A 25702-nucleotide genomic window follows, 5' to 3' on the forward strand; every position below is an offset into this window, starting at 1 on the left:
TATTTTTAATCTTAATAAAATAAAAACAAACGCCTTACGCGAATTCGCTCAAAATCTAGATTTATACATTTGAAGTCAATCTACCCAATGATTTGGGCTGTAGTGACCAGAACAGGCAGACAGACGGACGGACGGAATCGGAGGACCCTCTTCTTTTGACTTCTCTTCTATAGTAACGTCATGTTTGTCTTTACAAAGTTAACACCTGCCATATAGTTCGTCTATGTCGCAAGTAAAAATGTTAAACAGACTATATGTCTGGTAGATCCATATAGTGCCCGTTACGTAATAGCTAGTCATGTCAGGCATTTATGTTACATCTCTCGCGAACCTATCACACGAGTATTTGAAAAATCCTCATAGAGTAATTCTTATCATTACAAATACTTTCAGAAGTTAACTGAGGATGAGTCAAATCTATCACAAAATTAGGCCAATCGATTTCAATCTGATTGTAATAATTAGCTTAAACTCTATTTTGTTTTAAGAATGTATGACAAATGCAGCTAATAATTCAGTTTTTTTGTTATATTTTCAGAAGCAGAGGTAATATCCAATTTTATATCACAGAGCTGAAGCCTTAGAGGTGATTTGAGTGCATGAAATGCATCGATCGCGATGGCGTAATTTCTTGATGAGATCTAGAGATTAGTTCTCGAAAACTAAACTGAACAGGAATATTTTCTGCTTTGATTTCTGCCCCACTTATACCGGATTCTATCATTAAAAGCTGAACTAAAATTGGTTTTTCTTTTATCTTAAAATGCTCTTTAACTCAAACTACAAGCCAATAAGCAATAAGAGCAACTTCAAGAAGAAGTATCGAGGAGCCAAACATGATGCCTCAAGCCAGCAAAATACTTGGTACAAAAAATAAAACTGAGGAAGCCAAAAAGTCGTAAAGTGTTTCCTCATCAACTCTAACTGATGATCAATGCATTCGAAGAAGCTACGGGCATAGTTCTTGAAGTGTGCTATTGTCAGTCCCCTAAATTATGATTGTGAATTAAAAATATAAATTTGAATTAATTAATTCATCGTTAATGTCGAGATTGAAGAAAATTTACCTTATGTTTGTTTTTTTTTTGCATTATGTGCGTTAGCTTATGCTTCGAGTTTGTTAGTTTGTGACATCGTCTCGCGCGCCGCCGGCCACCGGCCGGCCATATAATATCTCGTTATTTGAACGAGTGACCTTAAGTCTATTGATTGTGACCAGCTTTTGAACTAAAGTACGTTGACAGAAGGCACATCTATATGTATGTAGCTTATTTAAATATTTTGATATGCAAAATCTGCATGACAACTAATTGGTTATAATTTAATTCATATTGATTTGAAGTATGTATCATCTTTAAGCTTCTACCCAGTTTGACAGCTTAAGATATGCGTTCACACGACTCTCGCGAAAAATAAAACACAAGCTCTGAAACAAAACAAAACAAATCAAAAAATATCGCATTTTAAGGAAACTTGTGAATATGTTAATGTAAATAGATTTTTAGTTATAAAATAATCTGTCCATCTGGTTAGAAGATCAGTTTTCGATAGTTTCTTGAACAGAATCGTAAAATGAAGACCTTCTTTGTGTGTTTAGTTCTTGCGGTAGCCATCGTGGCAGTTTCAGCCAGCGGTGAAGAAAAGCGTATTAAGCGATCCCTGGACGCTTTGTTGAACATTAAATCAAGCCTTTTGGGTTCTTTGAGCGGAGGTGGTGGTGGTGGCGGTGGCGGTTCAGGCGGCTGGGGTGGATCTTCAGGTGGTTATGCTGGAGGTTACTCCGGTGGCTACTCAAGCGGTGGATCTTCGGGCGGCTCAGCCCCAATCACCATTATAAAGGTTATCGGTTCATCCAATGGAGGTGGCGGTAGCGGTGGATACTCTGGCGGCTATGGCGGAGGTTCATATGGTGGAGGCAGTTCATATGGTGGAGGTTCATACGGAGGTAGATCATATGATAGTGGTTCATATGGAGGCAGTTCACATGGAAGCGGCTCATACGGACAAGGAGGATACAGCTCCGGAGGCTATGGTGGTGGCAGCTCAATCCCAACAATTTCCATAGTTAAGGTTATTAGTGCTGGCGGTCTAGGAAGCGGCGGTTACTCCAGCGGTGGTTACGGAGGAGGCTCAAGCTACTCAAGCGGTGGTGGTCATGGAGGCTACTCAAGCGGTGGTGGCCACGGAGGCTACTCAGGCGGTGGTGGTCACGGAGGCTACTCAAGCGGAGGAGGCTGGGGTGGATCTTCCGGATGGTAGATTTTTTTTAAACACGAACCAAACCTAATTTATTAGAATTATGTCCTACAATGAAGTGCAAATATAAATATACAAACTAAAATAATCAAAAAAGTAAAAAAATGCGTTTCTGACTGTTTTCTTTAATTTACTATTTTTGATCTATCCGAAGCGAAAATTGGTACAAAATTAAAGCATAAGGTAAGAATTAAATAATAAATCACGAAGCGTTATTTATTTCCTATAAATAAAATGACGACAGAAGAACAAATAAAGGAAATTGTTTCTGCTTCAAATTGGAAAAATCTTGGAAATTGTTATCGACAGTAATGGAATAAAATACCACGAAATTAGACTTAAAAATCTTTTAGTATGAGTATTGTATATTCTGTCTTAGTTTCTAAATAGAAACATTCGAAAGAAAGGATTTATTTAAATTAATAAATTTTGTGTCTACATTTTATTCTAAGAATTCTATACAAATAAGAAAATGTAAAAAAAGGGAAAAATCCTTGATATTTCATACAAAGAATTTTCTGATGTTACTTCTCCAAGATCAATTTCTGGGAGCCAAACACCACATCCATTATCAAAACATTAAGCTCCAAACAGGAAACATATTTAATTGTAGCTTGAAGTTGTTATTAATTTCGACTTTTTGAATTAGTTGTACAAAATATTTATGTTCGCTTTTATACCCCAAGAACCGATTTCTTATTTTAAACTATCATAAATTGTAGAATGATAAATTGGAAATTCATATAAATATGGATGTTTTTTCTTTTTAACCCGGTAAACAAAAATTTTACCGAAAATTGTAAAATATTGGTATTACAAGAAAATTGTAAGATATGTTTGGCTTTTTTAGTGTAAGTTTTAGAATTATTTTTTGGACCGTTTTTTCGATGAAGTTTTATGGGATTTATTTAGCCCCAAAATATTTTTCAGATATAAACCAATCGAGTTGGTATAGTATATCTAGAGATTTCCATAGTATGTGATTTTTGTCAACCAGTTTTGGAGCCATTGGTTGCAAACATATTGCTATCGTCAAATTACTAGGTGTGTTTGATTTAAGAGAATATTAAAGAATATCAGTGCACTTTATGGAACTGTTAAAAGCATTGTTGTGTAATATTCTGTATATTACAAGGCCCAATATTTTAATGTATAATCAATTTTAACTAATTTTTTGTTCCCACATGTTTGTAAATATATCTTTTGTTAATTGTATTGTTAAATCAATGTTTTATATAATGTACTATTTATAAGTTTAATGTTTATTTTGATGTGCAGCTGACATACAAAGAAATAAATATCAAATATCAAATATCAAATATCAAATATCAAATATCAAATATCAAATATCAACAAATAGACAATTGATGTCAACTGAGCTGCTGGTGAGACATAAAGTTGGCGTTTTTGACATATGCAACTTGCGATTTCATTAAAAAAAAACGAGGCTGGTATGCGACCCATATTCATAACTTCCCAATGGTACGAGCTAAATGGTATTTTTGATGAAGAGTCAATTTTAATATTGAGATATATTATTGAAAGAGTAGACATGCAATCCAAAACTTAAGTCTAAACTGTTTCATGTACAGAAGTATTCGAGGAGCTAATAGACTTATTTTCATAAAAGAAACACTGTAATTAAATATACAAAAAAACATTAACAACAAAACTTACATTTTTCAATAAATTTAACTCTAATTTTAATTTTTAGCGCTTTTTAACTTCCCACAGGAAGTTATTGTAATGGGTCCGATTTGTCAAATTGAAAATTTTGACATTTCTCGACGTTTCAAGATCTCTATAGTCGAAATAAATAGGATTGTTAGAAAGATGTCAGTGCGTGCGTGTGTACGTACGTTCGTACGTCCGTTTGTCCGTACGTTTGCTACGTATTTGTACTCTTATTAATTTTTACCAAATTTGCGTACTATTTTTTGTAGATTTTATTTTTTATGAAAAACGGACTGTTGGATATTTATATAAAAATAACTGAATATCGAAAACAATATTTTCGGCGAAATAAAATAAGTTTGAAGCCAATATTTTTAATTTTTGAAAGGCTATTTGAGTCGAAAGTAAATTTTTACCAACTTTTACACATTTTTTTTAGGTTTTTATTTTTTTGTAAAAAAAACTGTCAATTCGATTTTTCTCAAAATTTGTACTAATGTTAAAACCAATATTTCTTATAAGTAAAAATTAGTTAGAAGCTATTATATCATGTTTTTGAAAAGATATTTGAGTCAAAAATAATTTTTTACCAACTTTTGTTATTTTTTTGTTGGTTTTTAATTTTTTGTAAAAAAAACTGTCAATTCAAATTTTTTCAAAATTACCAAATGCATTAATTTGGATGAAAGATAGGAATGAAATAACAATTTTGTCAAAATAATGCGCTCTTTTGGGCTCATGCATAGTGAAAATATTAAAAAAAAAAACTATTTTAAGATTCAAAATTTCACCCGAAAAATAAGTTTGTCTTCAAAAATGCCATTTTATAAATAAAAAAACATTTGATTTTTCAAATTTTTTTTTGAAAATCTTTAGAGCGGTTTTTTTTTTAATTAATTTTGTATATATAACATTTTTAAATTTTGTTCTAAAAATATTTTTGGTACGCAGTTGTTTAGTGTTGTCAAAAATAGTGGGTCTCCCGACCGTTGGTTAAAAACTGTTGAACCGTTTTTAAGATATAGAATTTAAAAAAAAAGATCATTATTTTTTTAAAAATTCAAACAATAAAAAATTGCACTTTTGTTAATGAGATATTGTTAAGGCAGTATGAGTGCTTATTCAAAAAAAATTATTGAAATCTGTTCATTAGTTGCTGAGAAAATTAAAAAACAAAACAACGGTTCTATGAGTGGTACCTTTCCTAAGTAATACAAAAAAGTGTTTTTCCTATTAAAAGAAGCCAAGTTAAAAAATAAAATTTTAAAGAAAATTTTAAAAAAATCTATCGGATTGTTTTTGAGAAAATTCGAATTCTCGTTTTTGACCAAAAAATTGTATGGGGGCCACTATTAGTTTTGATCTTAAAAAAAAATGAAAAATAAGCCTAACGCGATTCTGCTCAAAACCCTAACTTCCAAGTTTGAACTCAATCGACCCAATGGTTTAGGCTGTAGGAGCGTGGACAGACAGACAAAACCGACCGGACGGAATAGCGGGACCCACTTTTTTCGACTTCTCTACCATCGTTATATCATGTTTGATTAAAATCTCGAGTTCAAAATTTTGCACGAATGCAAAACTTGCCATATAGTTCCCATATGTCGCAAGTAAAAAAGGTAAGGTAAATATATCACGAACCAAGAACGTTAGCGACTTGAATTTAATTTTATATTATATATTGTGACGTAATACGAAGCTGGTACATTTTTGGAAAACAAATCAATTAATTATTGATAATAAATACAAACAAATGAAAAAAAATAATTGACACCTCGAATATGTTACGAACAAAAAAAGATTTTATATCCAAAATAATTTTATGCAACGAAGAATAATGTTTTTGACAATTGGTACAATTTTGAGAAAAACCGAATTGACAGTTTAAAAAAAATAATAAAAACCTAAACAAATCTTTACTAAAGGTTGTTAAAAATTAACTTTTGACTTAAATATCATTTCAAAAATAACAAATATTGGTTTCAAACTAATTTTATCTCACCAAAAATATTGTTTCCAACATTCAGTAATTTCTACAAAAAATAGTAGGTAAATGCTACTAAAATTCGACTAAAAATCTCGTTAACAAAAATATATGTATTATTGTATATATGTATCAAACTATTTCATCATATACACAATCAGTCTTATTTAATAGAATTCGCTAAACAGATGAATAGTTATACAATACAATGCTTATATCAAAAAAAGTACCAAAATGTCTATATAACAGCTTGTGGTCATTACAACTAAAATATAACAAAATAATTCCAATTATTTTTATGATATTCTCTTTCGAAAATCTATATTTTTTTTAAATTCTTCGTTTCTTCGGCTCACTAGATATTTTAATTTCAAAAAGAGAGGAGAGAAATCAAAATGACATTTACGAAATAATTATAACAATAATTTCCTTATGTAGGCTCTATTCAACCTCAAAAACGCGTTTAGATTATTATGGGACTATGCAACCTTGTATAAGTTTTATAAATAGCATTTTGAGTTTAGAGGCATTATAGAGATTACATAACTTTGTGTAGGCTCTATACAGCGTTTTTAAATAAGACTGATATTGTTAGTAATTTTGAAATGTTTAAGAATAATTCAACTGACAATTTTTTTTTTACACAACACGAAAACCTAAATATTTTTAAGCAAGACAAATCGACAGACGGAATTGGAAGTTATCAGTGTAGATCACATCTCAGCATCTTTTTTTTTAAGTTTTCTCAAGAACTAATGTACCAACTACAATAATTTTTTTTTCTTAACAAGCTCTTACAATCCCTTGATAATAATATTCAATGATCAAATGGTTGTTTTTATTTAAAAACAAATATTAATTTTTTTTTTTAATTTGATATCTCGAAAACAGGTCGTTATTTTTTAAACGAAATTAAAATGTAAAATGTGTATTAATAAGCTCTCAATAACTTAAGAATTTAAACCAAATATATTTAAAATCAAAATAAAACATTTAGTTCTTACGAATTTCAAATACAAATTTTGAAAAAATTAAGTTTTTTTTTGAGAAATCAAATGGCATTTAAATTATGTCAACAATAATATTTTGTGCAGAACCAATTAATTTTGAAGTAAAGACTCTCATTTGGGTCAATAATTATACTTTATCAATTTTCAGTGTGATTTTTGTAGGCTTTTACTTTTTGAACAAAACCTGTAAATTCGATTTTTCTAAACATTTTACCAAATGTTAAAAACTTTATTCTTCACTACATATAGTTGTTTTCAAAGCAATATTGATTCTTGTTCGAAAAATATTCGATACTCAGTTTTTTTGTATTATAAAAAACGTTTTTTTTTTTTAAATTATACTAATTTGGTTTTATGAGATACTTTTTGAGTCATTAAAAATTAACATTTTTGAAATATTAAAATAACCAATCAATCAATTATTCAGAAAATCCATTCTGCATCTTGCCAAGTTTTTATCTGTAAACAGCATTTTTCTGAAGCCATTTTAACTTCCCATAGGAAGTTATTGTAATGCGTCCGATTTGTCAAATTGAAAATTTTGACATTTCTCGACGTTTCAAGGTCCCTAGAGTCGAAATAAAAGATTTTTAGAAAGATGTCTGTGCGTGCGTGTGTACGTACGTTCGTACGTCCGTACGTCCGTACGTCCGTACGTCCGTACGTCCGTACGTTCGCGACGTTTTTTTCGTCGTCCATAGCTCAAGAACCAGAAGAGATATCGACTTCAAATAAATTTTGTTATACAGATAATAAGGCAGAAAGATGCAGAAAGGGCTCTCAAGAAAATTGCGTGGGTGGTTTTTTTACCATAGCAGTTTGAAAAAAAGGTGAAAATTTTGGTTAACCCTAAATAACTTAAGAACCAAAAACGCTAGAGACTTCAATTAAATTTTATATAATAAACTGCAACGTGATACCAAACAGGTATATTTAAAAAAAAAATCAATATAATGGTTTTTTTTATAAATCAATAAAACTGAAAAAAAATTTGTCACCTGCAATATTTTACGACTGAAATATAATTTCATCTCTAAAACAATTTTGTGCTACGAAGAATAATGTTTTTGACATATGATAAAATTTTGAAAAAAATCGAATTGACAGTTTTTGTACAAAAAATTAAAAACAGAAAAAAAAATTAACAAAAGTTGTTAAAAAATGATTTTCGACTCAAATATCTTTTCAAAAATTTGAGATAATAGGTTCTAACTAATGTTTTTTGTAAGAAATATTTTTTCAACATTAGGACAAGTTTTGAAAAAAAACGAATTACAGTTTTTTTTACAAAAAATAAAAACCTACAACAAAATGTATAAAAGTTGGTAAAAATTGATTTTCGACACAAATATCTCTTCAAAAATTTTAAATATTGGCTTCAAGCTAATTTTATCTTATAAGAAATATTGTTATTAACATTCGATAAAATTTAAAAAAAAATTCGAATTGACAGTTTTTTTTACAAAAAATAAAACTCTAAAAAAAAAACAATACTAAAACTTATTAAAAATTTACTTTCGGCTCAAATAGCTTTTCAAAAATTAAAAATATTGGCTTCAAACTCATTTTATTTCAGAGAAAATATTGTTTTCAATATTCAATAATTTTTATATAAAAATCCAAAGGTCCGTTTTCTTCATAAAAAATAAAATCTACAAAAAATAGTGCGCAAATTTGGTAAAAATACATATAGACAAACTTTTAAGCAAGACAAATCGACAGACGGGATGGGAAGTTATCAGTGTGGGTCGCATCCCAGCCTCTTTTTACTATTGGTTCTTGATATATATGGACTAAGGAAAATTGTATCTCCAACGTACGGAAGTATACTGACCCTCCTAAGGCACGTAGACTTCCACACGCAGACAACTCACTAAAAATCTTTGATTTGGATTCAAAGGACTTTCAAACGTTGAGAAATGTCAACATTTTCAATTCGAAAAATCGGAACGATGACAATAACTTCCCTTTTTCCTGAACAATGGTTGGCAATCACGCATATTTATTACCAAAATAAAGGTTCGGTCCACGCAACACATTGAACCAATCAACTTTTGGTGAGCTCATTATCTCGCTTAGTCGAAGGCCTGTGGCGTTTCCTAAGATCGTGAGAATGAACATTGCTGGACAATTTTGTATAGGATTATATAAAGACGATCGTCTACACAGATAACCCGAAACAGTTGACGCCTTGCAAGAGAAATTCGCTCCTCTCAGCTGGATTTTATTCGAACCAGTCCGAATAAATGTATATATAAAACATAGATAATAAAAAATCCTTATCCTTATAATAAAGCTTAATCCTTGGCCATAACATTTAATTATATGAGTGTTATTTCTTCTTAAAAACCACACGTCTTAAGTAACGCCATTACAGTTGCATAAGTTGGGTCCCTGAAAAATACAATCAATACTCGTATTAATTAATAAACAAATTATAAATTTAAATAAATATATGGAATATGATGATAGTGCAGAGCTCCCAATGCTTCGACCCGGAAAGTCTTCAAATCCACACCCAATGGACATCGCAGTAGAAGAAGACCGCAAATCAGATGGCGCGCACAAGTGAAAGTGAGCTAATCCAACTTGTAGCGCGAAACTGGAGACATCTAGCTAGAGACCGAGCAAGATGGAGAAGTTTGTTGGGTAAGGCCCTAGTTCACACGGGACTGTAGCGCCACCTTAAGTAAGTTCGAGTAAGTATGTCAAATTGCATGATGTTGTTGAGAGGCTCGCTCGGTAGCTAGATGAAGAATTTTACTGGGTGTGGATCTATAGTTCAAAGAGGATTGTTAAGTAAGTCAGTTAGGTTGATGATTTAAAAAATGTTTGATAGCTAAATACAATTTCCAATCACCCAGGCCCCATCAACGAATAAGACCCCATTACCTAAATGGCTCCAAAAAGTGCTTGTTTTTATAAAAAGTAAAATAAATTGAAAATACCAGAAATATTTATTTTTAATCTGGAAACAAAATATTATTATTTGAAATTAAATTTTAAGAGATTAAATTATAAAACACCACCATTCCACTATAAATCACTTTAAGTCTTGAAACAATATTTTATATGGAAGAAGAAAACAATTATAAAACTAATTAAAAAAAATATGTAGGATTGCTTGTCTTACGTTTTTTAAAATATATTTTGTAAAAGGTTTAAAGAAGTTGAACTCTAACAAATCACACAAAAAAATCCTTGAGACAGAATTGAAATATACAAATTTTAGCAAATTTTTGTATTACTTTTTTTTACTATAAACAATTTTCTGAAATGAAAAACATTGTATTTTCTTATTATTTTATTTTTACACTATTAAATAGACTTCACACATTATTATCGATTGATTTTAACCATTTAATTTATTTGAATGATTTATGTTTGAATTTTATATGAATCTATTAAAATAGACTGCAACTTAATTTTTTCCAGAGTGGGTACTTGTATCATGGTGTTAACTGTTCCGAAGAGGCCATGCATCTGGCTTAGAAAGATGAATTGCTTTACCGACCTTAACTATACTTACTTTAAGATGCCTTTTAAATACCTTTCCAAGACCCATGTATATTCATCTATTAATACTCTTAATCGTACTAAGTCACGATAACACCTTGAAGTTTTAAAAAAGGTGAAAACGTATCTATTTCAGAATAAAAATTACTCCAAAATTACCCGCATTTTTAACCATCTTCTTTGATTATAATCTATCAACAAAAATTGAACTTCAAGTAAAACAAAAAAAAACTTAGGTAAATGAGAAGTACAAGACTAAAGCCTATAAGCAACAATCATCGACGCGATAAACCATCAATCGTGGGTTGTACTGATAGAGATGGTGTTTTGTTAGGTGTGGTGAAGTGCCTTTCGGTATCAGCTTCGGCACCTTAAGTATCACCGATCGCACCAATTTACATTAAGGTGAAGACTACACGCACCGTTAAAGCAATAATGATACAAAAATCCATCATAACAAATTGCCATAGACGTGAAAAATTGGTATCAATGTTATTAAGCTTTTGTTCTCCAAGCGAGGTGTATACAGTTCAATGGTTATCGAGCTTGGTGCAAAGGCATCTCAATCTCAAGGGTGACACTATATAGATTGCGCCTATAAATATGGCGGTCCTAAGTTCGAACATGCATAAGCCCACTTTGATCCATATTATACAGTTCGGTTCAGTAGAGCAAGCATGATGGAAAGGAAGTTATTTTGTGTTTCGGTCGCAATCGTTTTGGTGTCCTCGGTGGTGCGGGCGGTTGCACTTCCTTCGAAGGGTTGGGCTGCAAGCGGTTGGACAACTGAGCCAAGTCACCGATCAGGCTGGCTGCAGGCACCTGCCGATGATTCGCAAGGAAAGGGTTGGGTGTCCTCGGAAAGTGCGCCTGCCTCTAAGACAAAGGCCGTTCCAACTAGTTGGCAGCAAGTTGACAGACATCATGGTAAAAGCAGTGGATGGACAAACGCAGGCCAGAAGACAGCTCTGAACCCAGCATCGCAGGAAATTGCCAATGGCTTCGTAGTGCACCATCCTATTCCAAGTTCAAAGGGTTGGAATCAATCACCGATTACCCAGGAATCATGGAATAAACAGAACTCTGAAGAAATTTGGCAAGACAATGTGAATAAGAAATCTTCTGCTTCATCGACGACGTCGTCAGCTGCTTGGGAAAAAGCAATTGCAGATGCGAAAGAGCAATGGCAAGCTAACGATGCCTCCAAATCTGTTTGGGATACTAAGCCTGCATGGGAAAAGAGTTCGGATGAGTCCTTGTGGAATAAAAATTCATCTCCCAGTGTCTGGCAAAATGATGCGCTGAATGATAGAGAATCTGCAGCTGGATATGCCGCAACCGGTCCCGCTCAATACGGCCATGGTCAAGAATCCAATGGATGGCAACAAAATTCACAACCTACTGACGACGTAGCTTGGAACAAGGATTCATCCCCGTCAGCTTTGTATGATGCTCCATCTAAATGGAATAACAAGCCATCAAGTGGAAATTCTGACTGGCAAAAGGCTTCAAGCGGTTGGGATAGTAGTTCTTCTACTGATTACAAAACATGGCAGAAGGAAACTAATGGCTGGACTGATTCTGGTAGTAATGGACAAAATCATCCTGCACTCAGTGGTTGGCAACAAGTTGTGCCCGATGTGACAACACAAAATCCATGGCAAAAAGAATCTGCTTTAAATGGCTGGCATTAGATTAGAGTATAAGTACAATTTAAAATTTGTATAACAAAAAGTAAATAAAGAAAATAGGTAAAATAGGAGCAGGACAAATACTTTGAGGATATTTTTTTGTTATTAATATTTTAGAAATTGTTTGTTTTTAAAACACAAAGATTGGTTTGACGAATCTAATGTTTTTGTAAATAAATAGAAAATATTGAAACGCAATGCTGATTTTTTTTTTTTTTTATTTTGATGTACCTATCCTAAATTTTAGAACTATCTGCAAATGGAAGACCATCATAACTAAAGAAATTAACTGTAGACTATATCTCATCATCATTAACTACGTTAATGTACAATATAATAACGTTAATAAATGTATTTTTGCGGTCATAGTACTGTATAGACCAGAGCCTAAGGAAAACACCTTAAGACCTGCCAACAATATAATCGATATGATTTTTTCAAGTAAGTGTGCGGTTGTAAACTACACCTAAGTTCTTTGTAGTTTCAACGAACTCTATATAACAAGAGTTATTTAAGACGATATGAGAAAAGCATGAAAGCTCCAGCTGAGTCCTTGAAATAACAACACATTTTGATTTATTTGGGTTTAGAACTAAACCATTATTGCCCGGCCAGCGCTTAATTATGAGTCCGAAAAGATAACCTATTTATAACTGAGCGTCATCAACAGTGTTTTACATTAGAAGAAAGTTTATTGACATAAATTGAAAATAGCAGGGGACCGAGAATTGATCCCTGTGGTACTCCACATACATAATACAAATTCGTTTCATTTCATTTATTTTCGAAAAGAGCTTTATTGAGTTCGACAGCTTGTAGTCTATTGGTTAAATAAGAGTTTATTATTCGGACTGCACTAGAAGAAAAGTAAAGCGAGTTAAGAAATTTTCACAAAATTGAAGAATGTTGTACCATATCAAACGCCATTAAAAAGTCCAAAAGCACTAAAATTTTATATACTGACGATCGATGGACTCGGTAAAGTAGTATTACTCTGTAATATAGCTATTTTTCAACGGAAGCCAGAGTGCTTGGAAGTTAATACATTATCATGGTTAAGAAATCTAAATATTTGAGCTTAGATGGTTTTTTCAAAAACTTAGAAGGGAAAGGTCGGATAGATATGGGACTAAAATCACCGTGTAAACTTGTTCTTTGTTTTTCAAGTAAATGTAAATAAAAAAGAGGCTGGGATGCGACCCACACTAATAACTTCCCATCCCGTCTGTCGATTTGTCTTGCTTAAAAATTTGTCTATATGTACTGCTATCAATTTTTACCAAATTTGCGTACTATTTTTTTGTAGATTTTATTTTTTATGAAAAAACGGACTGTTGGATTTTTATATAAAAATCACTGAATATCGAAAACAATATTTTCTGTGAAATAAAATAAGTTTCAAGCCAATATTTTTAAGTTTTGAAAAGCTTTTTGAGTCGAAAGTAAATTTTTACGAAGTTTTAGTATTTTTTTTTTAGAGTTTTATTTTTTGTAAAAAAAACTGTCAATTTGATTTTTTAAAAATTTTACCAAATGTTGAAAACAATATTTCTTATGAGATAAAATTACTTTGAAGCCAATATTTAAAATTTTTGAAAAGATATTTGAGTCGAAAATCAATTTTTACCAACTTTTATACATTTTTTTTTAGGTTTTTATTTTTTGTAAGGAAACTGTCAATTTGATTTTTTTCAAACCTTAAGTGAATGTTGACAACAAGATTTTTTGAAAGATAAAAGTAAATTAAAGCCAATATCTCAAAGTTTTGAAAAGATATTTGAGTCGAAAATCAATTTCTACCCACTTTTATAAATTTTTTTTTAGGATTTTATTTTTTGTAAAAAAACTGTGAATTCGATTTTTTTCAAACTTTAACTGAATGTTGAAAACAAGATTTTTTTAAAGATAAAAGTAAATTAAAGCCAATATCTCAAAGTTTTGAAAAGATATTTGAGTCGAAAATCAATTTTTACCAACTTTTATAAATCTTTTTTTTTAGATTTTTATTTTTTGTACAAAAACTGTCAATTCGATTTTTCTCAAAATTTTATCAGATGTCAAAAACATTATTCTTCGTTGCACAAAATTGTTTTAGAGATGAAATCATATTTCAGTCGTAAAATTTTGGAGGTGACAAATTTTTTTTTTCAGTTTTATTGATTTAAAAAAAAACCGTTATATTGATTTTTTTTCAAAAAATATACCTGTTTGGTATCATATTACAATATATTATATAAAATTTAATTCAAGTCTCTAGCGTGTTTGGTTCGTAAGATATTTAGGGTTAACCAAAATTGACTTTTTTTATAAACCAAAAAAAACTGAAAAAAATATTTGTCACCCAGAAAATTTTACGAACAAAAAATTATTTTATTTCCAAAACAATTTTGTGCAACGATATTTTGAGAAAAATCGAATGGACAGTTTTTTTACAAAAAAAAATTAACAAAAGTTGTTAAAAACTGATTTTCGACTCAAATATCTTTTCAAAACTTTGAGTAATTAGCTTAAAACTAGTTTTATCGTTCAAGAAATATTGTTTTCAACATTCAGTAAAATTTTGAAAAAGAGAAACCTAAAAACAAATAATAAAAGTTGGTAAAAGTTTACTTTTACTCAAATAGCTTTTCAAAAATTAAAAAAAAATATTGGCTTCAAACTTATTTTATCTCACAGAAAATATTGTTTTCGATATTCAATAATTTTTTTATTCGGTTCTAGATATCTCGTGAATAACAAAAGATAATAAAATCAAATTAGTTTCATTCATCCAGTTTTTATTTGTTTAGAAATGAAATCTTTTAAGAAATGCTACTAAAATTTGTATAATTTTGGTTTTAGACTAAAAATCTGTTTAACAAAACTAGATTTTGAAATAAAACTATTTCATTATATGCAAAATATTGTTGGTAATTTTGAAATTTTCAAGAATAATTCAACTAACAACTTTTTTAACACAACACGATAACTACAAAGTTTTAAACAAAACAGATCAACAGGCGGGATGGGATGTTATCAGTGTGGGTCGCATCCCAGCCTTTTTTCAATTTGTTCTTAGAAAATTATTAAAATCGGGTCATTAGTTCTCGAGACAACTTAAAAACAAAATAACGGTTTTATCTGGGTAGTCTTTTGGAACAATACAAACATATTTTTTATTTGAAAGGAGCGAAGTTAAGAAAACAAAGTTTTTCAACTTTCCGTACTAAAAAACACCTTACTTTAATTTCCAAATTTGAACTCAATCCACAAAATGATTTCAGCTTTAGGCAAAGAAAAACAGGCAGACAGAATGACGGAATCGGAGACCCACTTTTTTCTACTTCCCCAACATCGTAATGTCATGTTTGAATAAAATCTGTAGTTCGAATCGCAAGTAAAAAGTGTTATAAAATTTTAAGGCCCAATATATTTTAAATTATTATCTACTTTTTCCCAGACACAATTATTAGCAAAAAAAAAAATGGGCTTGAAAGATTGAACACAGATATTGGGGTAAAATCATATTCTTTTGACAAACTAAACTCATTTTTATCTCATTATGAAAAAACCTGCACTTTATTGTTAAGGAGCAAATGCCTCCACAGAGGGTGCAAGTTTGGTGCAGATTATGGAGCGGTGGCATCACTGCCTATTTTTCTTTTTCTTTAAAAAGGAGCTGAGAATAGTGTTTTGGCACAAAGGATGGGCAATTCAGAGCTTTGTTAATCGAATTTTTTCAGGGAAATTGAAGACATTGATTTGGATGACCTCTGGTTTATGCTGGATAAGTGTCCACACAGACAAAAGCTATGTCATAATCAATTTCATTACTCACTGATTGTCCTTATCCTGTTATCAGTCGTCTTGGCAATGTAATAAGCCAAATAGGGGCTGACATCTAACCCCACATGAGTATCCGTGAGTTCTGTAAATAAGGAAATAAAGCACGTAAGGTCAACAGCTAAAGGTGTCTTTTTTCTTTTTCATTGCATTTGCAAAAAGAAACTTGTTTTTGTCTAACCTTTTGTACCATAATTCTTAAAAATTACTGCACCGTGAAAGTATGTTCAATTCATATTTTGTATATATTTACATAATTGCGTACTGTCACGTTATTCCTTATGAAAAATATAAATTCTCAGCAAGTTATTAAAACAAATTACAAAAAATTGTTTTTTTTTTTTTCAAAACGTCTCCAATGTAGAAATTGATTTCTTAATAGGCATAGTTAACATTTTTTCAGGACTTAATTTTGAAAGAAGCAAAATAATATTTCTTTTACAGTTTATTAAAAAAATTGATATTACAAAATAAATTTGTTTTAAAAATAACAAAATATAATTTATATTTCAAAACAAAATCTTACAATAAGTGCTACCTTTTTTCATTTGTTGTTGTCTTATATATTTATCTAAAGTTTCAAATATTTATATAGTTTTTTAATTAAAAATAAATCTTTTAATTATTAGATATGTATGTATGTCTTTTTTATTAAAACTCAATTAAAATTGCTGCCGTTTTACACATCATCTTCTTAAACGAACTAAAGCCAACCTGTTGCTTTCAAAGCCTTTTTAAAAGTTAATTTTAAATATCTTCCACAAAAGTTGATTCAAGGTCCTCTGAATCTGGATAGTAATTGATTGTGGTATAATAATCTTAAACATGCTTAAAACTCACTTATCGTCATCCTCATACTCGTACGTAATTTTATATTAAAATTATCAAGTAGTGTAAATACTATGTAGCTTAACCCCCGCAGATGTTAAAATAAACCTGTTGCATTAATCATAATACCAGAGATTATAAAGGAAATTATTTGACACATGCACAGCAATCAATTGTGTTCAGGTGTATTATTTTCTAGATATTTTATTATGATCGTGAGCAAATATGTTATAGCCGCACTGCAAAATGATGACACTAAGAGTTTTTTGAAAGCCCAACATCCTATTGGCAAGCAATTTGTAAACGATTTTTATGTCGAACGAATTGAACAAAACGTTCTGACAGCCATCAATTAACTAAAACCCATTGAACTACCCTCTCAAAGACGCCAACAACATTAAAAATAAGGAATACGGCTTTGCCAATAATCGCTCATCAGCATATGGGGGTTATGGAGGTAAAAGCATCAAACCGTAAAATGCAACTTATGCATACCAAAGAAGCTACAAACTTAAAAATCTAATTACAAGTTTTTTTTTTATTTTTTTAATATGCAAGTGCCAAGCGTCTTATAGGTGGCTTTAAAGCCTCTTATATGCAGATAAGTGCCAAGTAATCATCTTCAGTTATTCAGGTGGCCAAGTTGGTCGTCTTGCATATAGCTTCTGGGTAGAATGATTTGCTAATCGCGAAGAAGATACAATGTTTGATTTGCGGCTTGGTTATGGCTATTACAGATACGACGACGACGTAGGTTTGAATGGCGCAGCGGTTGCAGTGTTCTACAAGTTGAATGTCACATATAATGGCACTTTATAACGCTGATTAATTGTTACTTTGACCATTGAATGGGAGTAAGGGCAACGCGTTCTTTTTCAACTCGAAATAATGTGAGGTCTTAGTTGCACAACAAAATAGTTAGAAGAACACAAAGACATCTTATATGTCTTAAATATACACCTATGAAATGGATGGCCATGTTTTACTATTAAGTTGCTCTTTGTAACGAGGACTTATGTATATCATGTGGATTGCACCTTATCAGAAGGTTAACCAAAAATTAAATTAAATAAAAAAAGTACGTATGCGCCCAAGTGAACATTTTTTGTATTATTAACTAGTTCCATTTTTTTTTCGAATGTGAAACATTTCAAATGTAAGCCCGTTTTTTTGTCAATAAGTTTTAAAATACCAGTTTTACATTATGGTTCGATTAAGATTTAATGCAATTTTGAAATGAATCCACTCAGCTAATATTCCTGAGTTAACCCAAATCAGTTTTAGCCTTTAGAAAAAATGTCATTAGGAGAATTGCTTAAAAACTTCTCAAAGCGAGTCGTCATAACTTTAAACTAATGGTTTGTGTGTTTTTTTTTATCTGGCTTACAACCATCTCGGTGCAGGTTCAAATAGGTATAGCATTCGATTCGAAATCATCTGTGAACATTATTTTAGAAAGTTTGAACACAAATAAAATGTTTTAAATAACAAAATATCAGTGAGTAAACCACATTTTTCTGAACATACCTTAAGGGTTTAATGCATAATTGGGTTAAATTTAAATTGCTAAGTATTCAAGTTTTTTTTAAATACTAAAAACATTAAAAACAAAAATCATTTGAGGACATTAAAGTATAGTTTTCGGTTGGTTTAAATTAGACATTGCCTTAACAATCAGTTCTTTTGTAACCCTTAAAAAACTCAATCAATATGTAGGAAACCCTCGATTTATTAAGATTATTACTTGGGCGATAAGTGATTTTAAAATGATAGAGAAATAAGCCACATAGCATGACCAATCTAAGCTCTATTGGGTGAAAAGTCAACTGTTCGCTATTTAACTTTTTGCTGATGATTGACCACTAATTAGGGCTAAATAAAATGTAGTATTTGCTTAAATAATTTTCGATATATTTAGACGCATTTAAAACGAATGAAGGACGAAATTCCGCCCGAAATATACGAATGAAAAGTACAAAATCTTTCCGTTTTTTTTGAATGATATTATTTTTTTCACTTAAGGCGAAGTCCAAATGCTGTAATAAAATAAACTTAATAAATAATACAAATCTGAAGCAATACAGGAGCTCTAATAAATTCGTTTAATACACGACGAAGCATATGGTGTTTTTCATAGACTAATGGTTTTCAATCTGACAATACTTTCTTCGGAGTTGGTCTTTTTGACAGCTGTCACTTGTTTTATGCTCAGTTTATTTGATTGAACAAGTTTTGCAAATCTTTCAAATTTATTACCAAAGTAACGATTTAATTTTCTTGACGCCTCAATTTATTAAAGAAAACTTTTGGTGAGCGCCTTATTCCACATCGTGGACCTGTACCGATGGCTGGTGTGGCCTTTTAGATGACGCAATTTAACCTTGTTAGTTTATTTTGTGTGGAGTTATGTGAAGTCGCTTTTCTAGGCAGATAAACCCGAGACGATTGACGCCTCAAAAGATGAGTTATTAATGACATACTACCCAAATTACAATTGAGCCTGTTAGTTGAATTTTTTTAAGCCAGTCGCAACAGCCGTAGTGGCATGATGGTAAGTGCGATGGACTGTCATGCGAGAAGTCTTGAGTTCGGTCACTGCCTATGCCACCAAAAGTTTTTTCACGGGTACTGCCTCTTGCGAGGAATTAACAAATTCTGCAAGAGTAATTCTTGTCATGAAAAGTGCTCTCTCAAATTTGCCGTTCGGATTCGGCTTAAAACTGTAGGTCCCCTCCATCCCTGACAACAGTACTCGCACACAGGAATGGTTGAGAGTTATCAGGCACTAGACACTAGTTCTCAACTGTTGTGCCACCCAATTTATTTATTTTTTTAGATGCAATAGCCAAGTGCCCCTAATAATTTTATTTCGTTTACATTTTTATCATAATGTGATATTAACATTCTCTTTTATGAAAATATCGAAAAATAAAAATAATAAATACTTAATGAGATAAATTAAATATATAAACGTATGGAAGATCATTTATATATAAATTAAAGAACAAAGGAAACATGTGACTTCCTTGTGGGACGCCCTGAGATTCCTTTATGGACTAAGAAAAAATCAATAAGACCAGAATGTATAATTTTTAAAAATATAAAATGAAAACCAAGCTTCAGCAAAGTCAATAAAGATGATATCAGAATGAAGACTATTTTCAAATAAACTAAAAACTAAATCACACGAAATAGTGGGATTTGTAGCTGTAGACTTGCATACAACAAATCCATACTGAGAATCTAATACGAGTTGTTTTCTTAAAAAAGTTAGCATATCACCTACAATTTTCTGAAAATATTTTTGGAATAATGGATAACTTACTCCAATATAGATGTGTACGATGTTTTCCACTCATCTAAAATGTAACCTATTCTTACAGACTTATTGAATATTAGTTATAAAGGAAACGCAAATGGCTTTATACATGTTTTCTTTATCTTGAGGAAACAAACTCTCTGGACCAAGTGCTTTTTTATCATCCATCATCAATTCTATTTAAAACTTCAAAAAGTTCGCTAAGAGCCAGAGCTGCAAAAACAGATAAAAAATAATTTTTCAAAAAGATTACATATTGTTTGAAAATCACTTGATATAGAACCATATTGACAAACCCTTATACGTGTATCAGAATGGAAATTTTAATAGCTGAAGACATACTCGTAGTATTTGAAAGCTCTGCTCAGAATTGAGAAGAAATAAAGCTACTGCCATAAATAAGAATAGCAAAGGCGATAAAGGAATGAAATCCAACAAAAATCTGTTATTTGTTGGCATATTGATACTTAATTCAAGAATTCATTAATTTTTAAATAATTTGTTGGAGTAGTTCAGATTAGATAGATAAATTTCTTTAATATATAAGTTTTACATTCTATTATAACTAAGAACCTAAGGACATGGCAAAGCTGCCGTCTGCCTGATAGACATTTTTTAAACTAAAATACATATAAGTAAAATATAAAAGTTTTTAAATCTTCAACAAACAGTTTTTAACATTTTTTTATTTATTTTATCAACTTATTCGACTTTTAAAGAGAAAATTGTTAAAGAAAAATCGAATCTTAAAAGAGGAGTAGTTTTTGTTTAAAATATAATTAGTTTATAGCAGATTATAGTAATGATAGATAATGTTGAGATACATTTTATATTTTAAATTGGAAACAATTTCAATAGCTTGGAGCGTACCTAAATATCTAGTATTCAATTTGCACGTGATTTGAAACACAAATATTTGAAAGATATAAAGCTTTTAATGCAATTTTAATGATTTGAAACATAAAACACAAATATTTGTTAATTTTTTAACTGGGAGAATATTTCTTAAGGTTCAAAAAATATTGCGATATGACAATGTATGTTTACAAAATTAAAAGAGATTTACCCAACCAATTGATCCGTTGAGAATATCATAAGTTTGTTCAAAGTCAAAAAACTGGCTTGGAAATATAATCGCCTTATTTCTTGCAATATTGGGCAAACTGCTATAAAATGGTGAGTACCTTCAAGTTCTCTTAAATTGCAGAGAGTTCAGATTTGTGATAAATTGGATCTATAAGGCACAAAGGTTAGATTAAGTATTTCAACTCTAGCCCTTAAGATGATACCGATAGCTTCTGCAGTCAGTTCCTTGCAAAAACAAAAATAACTTGTATCAGATGACGATTGGTGGTTCAGGTTCCTGTAAATGTTTCTACTTTCTGAAGAGAATGCCCTTTCTAGTCAGATATTTGGCATATGCGATTTAAGATTTTGGATGTGAATCGGTGCTAAACCTGACTCCACATGTAAAGCATACGTTGGTGTTGCGTAAGGTAAACGGAATAGTCGTTTGAAAAAGAACCTCTGGATACTTTCGAATTCCTCATGTTGTGCGTACTCAAATGATTGCACCCTATAACACATACTATAACACCCTATAACATTGACTGTTGCTTTGAGCACACGGTACTTCGATGCTACATCAATGTTGCTGTTGCTGAAAAACCTTCCCTACCTTTCTCCTTTGTATGTTTACTCCAGTTAAGGTTAGATGTTATCAACACTCCCAGGTACTTGAACTCCCATACTACTTGATTTGCAGTTGCAGAGCACATGGTATATCAGCCAATAGCACCAGGTCATCAGCATACAGTAAGACTTTGAATAAGGCGCCCGCAAAAAATACGTCTCCCGAAGAATTCCAGTGACAGCATCGATATAAAGGGCAAACAAAATTGTGCTGAGAATGTATCCTTGAGGAACACCCGTAGATGTCTCAAACCATTCGGATAAGTTGCTTCCATTCCAAACTGCCGCAGTTGTTGAATCCAGGAATTTGGAGTATAATAGAAGAAATTTCCTAGATACACCTATAGATGATAGCTTGTAGATCAGTGCTTGCCTATTTACCGTGTCAAAGGGCGCTTTAAAATCTACGGAGCAATCTAGAGCCTCTTAGGATTCTCCAAATACTTTGATGCAATACTAGACAGTACGAACATATGATCCACAGTAGAGAATCCTGACCGAAACCCTGCTTGAAAGATAATTAAGCGGTTTGTTGACTCAATCCATCTGATAAGACTTCATAGAGAATTGAGCTAAAACTTTTCGCAGCGTATTTAGGATAGATATGCCCTATAATTCTGAGCAACGCTCGTCTCCCCCTTCTTAAAAATGGCATAGATAATCGCTTTATTTAAACAGATCGGAACGGAGGCATCATCGTAGAGTTGGTTGAAGAAGTTTACCAGGTATTTTTCGAACTGTTAAGTGGCGAATTTATAAAATTCGGAAGGGATTCCGTCGACATCAGGTGCTTTGTTATTTTTCATTTTATCGAAAACTGTATGCAGTTTGTTCAGTGAAATTGGGCAGTCTAGTTTGTCCACACAGGTGTGTGGTTGCGCATAGCTTAACTCTTAAATGGTGGTATCTTTAATTGCTAATAGTTTTTTTAAAATGACTTGCAAGACTGTCTTCTTTTATAGAGTTATTGTTTGCAGTTTTTTAAGAGCGTCCTCCTAGTTCCCTTACATTGTTCCAAAATTCTTTCGAGTCCTTACAATAGATAAGTTTATGAGCAACATGTTTCAGATTATCGATCGTTATAAAACTTCTAATTGTGATTCGAGAAGATCACATCCTTCCGTCATTAGAGCCAGTTTTTCAGAAAGTTTGGTGTTTGTCAGTTAAAGTGTTTGAATTTCAGTTTTGTAGCAATGTCTTTGATTTTTCCGGTTAACATCATTAAAGATTTGTTTTAGATCAGGAATTAAAAGGTTTCCAACATCAACGGTGTGTGCCATTGTGCTTGTAACGAATCTTTTGTTGTTGGATTCTACTTCCGGCGATGTTTCAGCTACCCCTCTTTTGGATTACATACAAAAATTGTGTATTCCGGTACTCGGCAAAAGCAATTTTAATTTTTTTTGTTTTTACTTTTAAAAAAATAACTGCCTACCTTGCGAAAATAGAGGCAATTTTCTAAAACTGGTGATTTAAAATAATTTTTCAGTTTGTTGTCGAAGACAATAACAAATAAATTCAACTTTAATTTAGACGTTTTTAAATAAAATCGGGAGCTAACAAAACTTTACTACTTTCACTTTTGACAATTCAAATGTCATATCATTTTTTGGAGTAAAGTACAGCTGAAAATACCACAATCGAGTTTCGAAATTTCAATGGTGCATTTCTGACTCTCTTTTGGCACAGTCTCTTCTCAGTTATTGTAACCTCCCCTTTAAAAACCAAACTATGTTGACATTACAAGTCCTTGGACCTACTCTTTGGTTGTACAGATTTAAGGTCATACCATACTTCAAAAAACTAAATTTTGATTATTTTTTTTATATATTTTATCGGACCTAATACCAACTGTTAATGAACTTTTTGCCATAAGAGTTGTTCTGAAAAACATCACTTTTTGAGGAGAAACTTTTGAACTGAAAACTTTTTGACATTAATTAGAAAGATTCTCTTCTATACAAACTGTGACTTATACATTGTCTTAAAAACCATGATTGTTTGAAATTTAAGCAATATTCTAAAAAATTTTGTTTGTGAGCAAAGTATTGTTAATATATTAGAACGCATTTTCTCTCAAAACTAAACCAGTTAAAAAAGATGGGAACATTTTAGAGAAAAATCGAGGAAGTACCTTACACGGAACTTGCTTCTGTTCTAATTGCTGTTTAACTTTGAATCACTCTTTGTTCGCCGTATGATAATTTTTACTTTCAATAAGAATTATCAACTTCACTTCATACTAATTTTCTATAATATTATGCTACCGACTAAAGGTAATTGTACTCTCCTCAAGTCTTCTTGAGTCATGGCTATAAGTTTCGATATTCGATTGGCTTGCAATAACCCTAGAGATATACGCTCTTAATACACATACAAACAAAATTTATTTCATCATAGATTAGATTTGAACGTTTAATAGTTTTAAATACAATGTCAAAACTGCCTTGAAAACCGCGCTCATTAGTGACACCGTGTTCGTTCAAGCCATTGAAAGATGAACAAATTACAAAATTATCATTCAAATTTGTAAAAACAGAAACTGCATTTATATGAAGTCGTTTATAAATTTGTTTACAAGGTGTAACTAAACAACAACTATCGAACCGAAGAAGATTTAAATGCGATGCAAATTCAAGCTTGCATTTGCTACGAGTAAGATAACGTATAACGCATATACGACTCCTATATTTGTGCAAGAAGATCTCCATCTGTTCAGCATTATTATTGCCCCAGACAAGAACACATTGCGTTTTTCAAAATATAATATTTTTAAGATTATGTATGATATGTTCATAAGCATATCTACTCTTACGCTTACCTATGCTACAGAATTATGAGAAAAAAAATTGTTGAACTTACTTAAAGTTTCAATGCAATTTATTATAATTAATTATTATTATTGTATGCAACTTAACATTGCGCACCTGAAGAACTCTTGCAACTGCAATTCACTACACTATATACCTACATATAAAGTATCTATGAAGATTTTCAAGCACTCATTCATTTGGCAGATTTCGTCATTTTGCATTCACGATCATTAACACGAGTTACATTTGTCTTTTGCGCGGTATTATTGTGGGTAAGGCGAATGTGTTGTTGGGTTCTCATTCAAAGAGTGACAGCTCTGATAGTTCCTTTGCATTGGCTTGGCACTGGTCCGAATCGGATTTTGCTTTGTTTTTAGCTTTGAAGCCAAAGCATTGCCAAGAGTTACATTTACATTAGTCCATCACCATTATCTCACATAAAAATAAGCATATGAATGTATAAATGTTTGTGTAAGTGGTTTGGAATAAAAGTCCAAATTAACTGGTGGTAAACTAAGCATAACTTGACCTTTAAGTAGTTAATTTAAAGTTGGTAAGCATAAAGGTTGTACTTATTTAGGTACTTTTTGTAGAGAAGCTTATAATGATAGATGTTTATGTTTTTTTCACGGACACGGGCCCTAGCGAGAAATTTATAAAGCCTTCAAACGTTAAGTTTATAATAATGTTCTCAAGAACTTTCGGCATACCTTTTTCTTTCGGCCCTATCTTAAGAACCAGCGGAGATATCGACTTCAAAGAAATGTTGTTCTATAAATAATCACATTTAAATATGCAAAAATGACTTTCGGAAAAATCCAGTGGAGGAAGACCGCGAATAAGGTGGCGCGCACAAGTGGAAGGTGACCTCACCCCACTTGGAGCGCGAAACTGGAGACATCTTGCTAGGGACCAAGCTAGATGGAGAAGTTTGTTATGTGAGTTCACACAGGACTGTAGCGCCACCTTAAGTATGTAAGTAAGCCTTGTGACGCCATAGTAAAACGGTGCACTGAAAACAATATTTGTCACCTCCAATTTTTTACTAACGTTAAATGGTTAAGTCATTTAAAGAATCTAAGAATAACGTATTTCAT

General features: G+C 31.5%; 1 protein-coding gene across 1 annotated transcript; it reads left to right on the forward strand.

The window, feature by feature from the left end:
* The first annotated feature begins 1538 nt into the window (after nucleotides 1-1538).
* On the forward strand, nucleotides 1539-2365 carry LOC129946067 (acanthoscurrin-2-like). Its single transcript, XM_056056093.1, has one exon. It carries the CDS (start codon nucleotides 1573-1575, stop codon nucleotides 2257-2259), a length of 687 nt encoding a protein of 228 aa, XP_055912068.1. The 5' UTR covers nucleotides 1539-1572; the 3' UTR covers nucleotides 2260-2365.
* The last annotated feature ends 23337 nt before the right edge of the window (nucleotides 2366-25702 follow it).

This window comes from Eupeodes corollae, chromosome 2 (genome assembly GCF_945859685.1).
Source record: "Eupeodes corollae chromosome 2, idEupCoro1.1, whole genome shotgun sequence".
Lineage (NCBI taxonomy): Eukaryota > Metazoa > Arthropoda > Insecta > Diptera > Syrphidae > Eupeodes > Eupeodes corollae.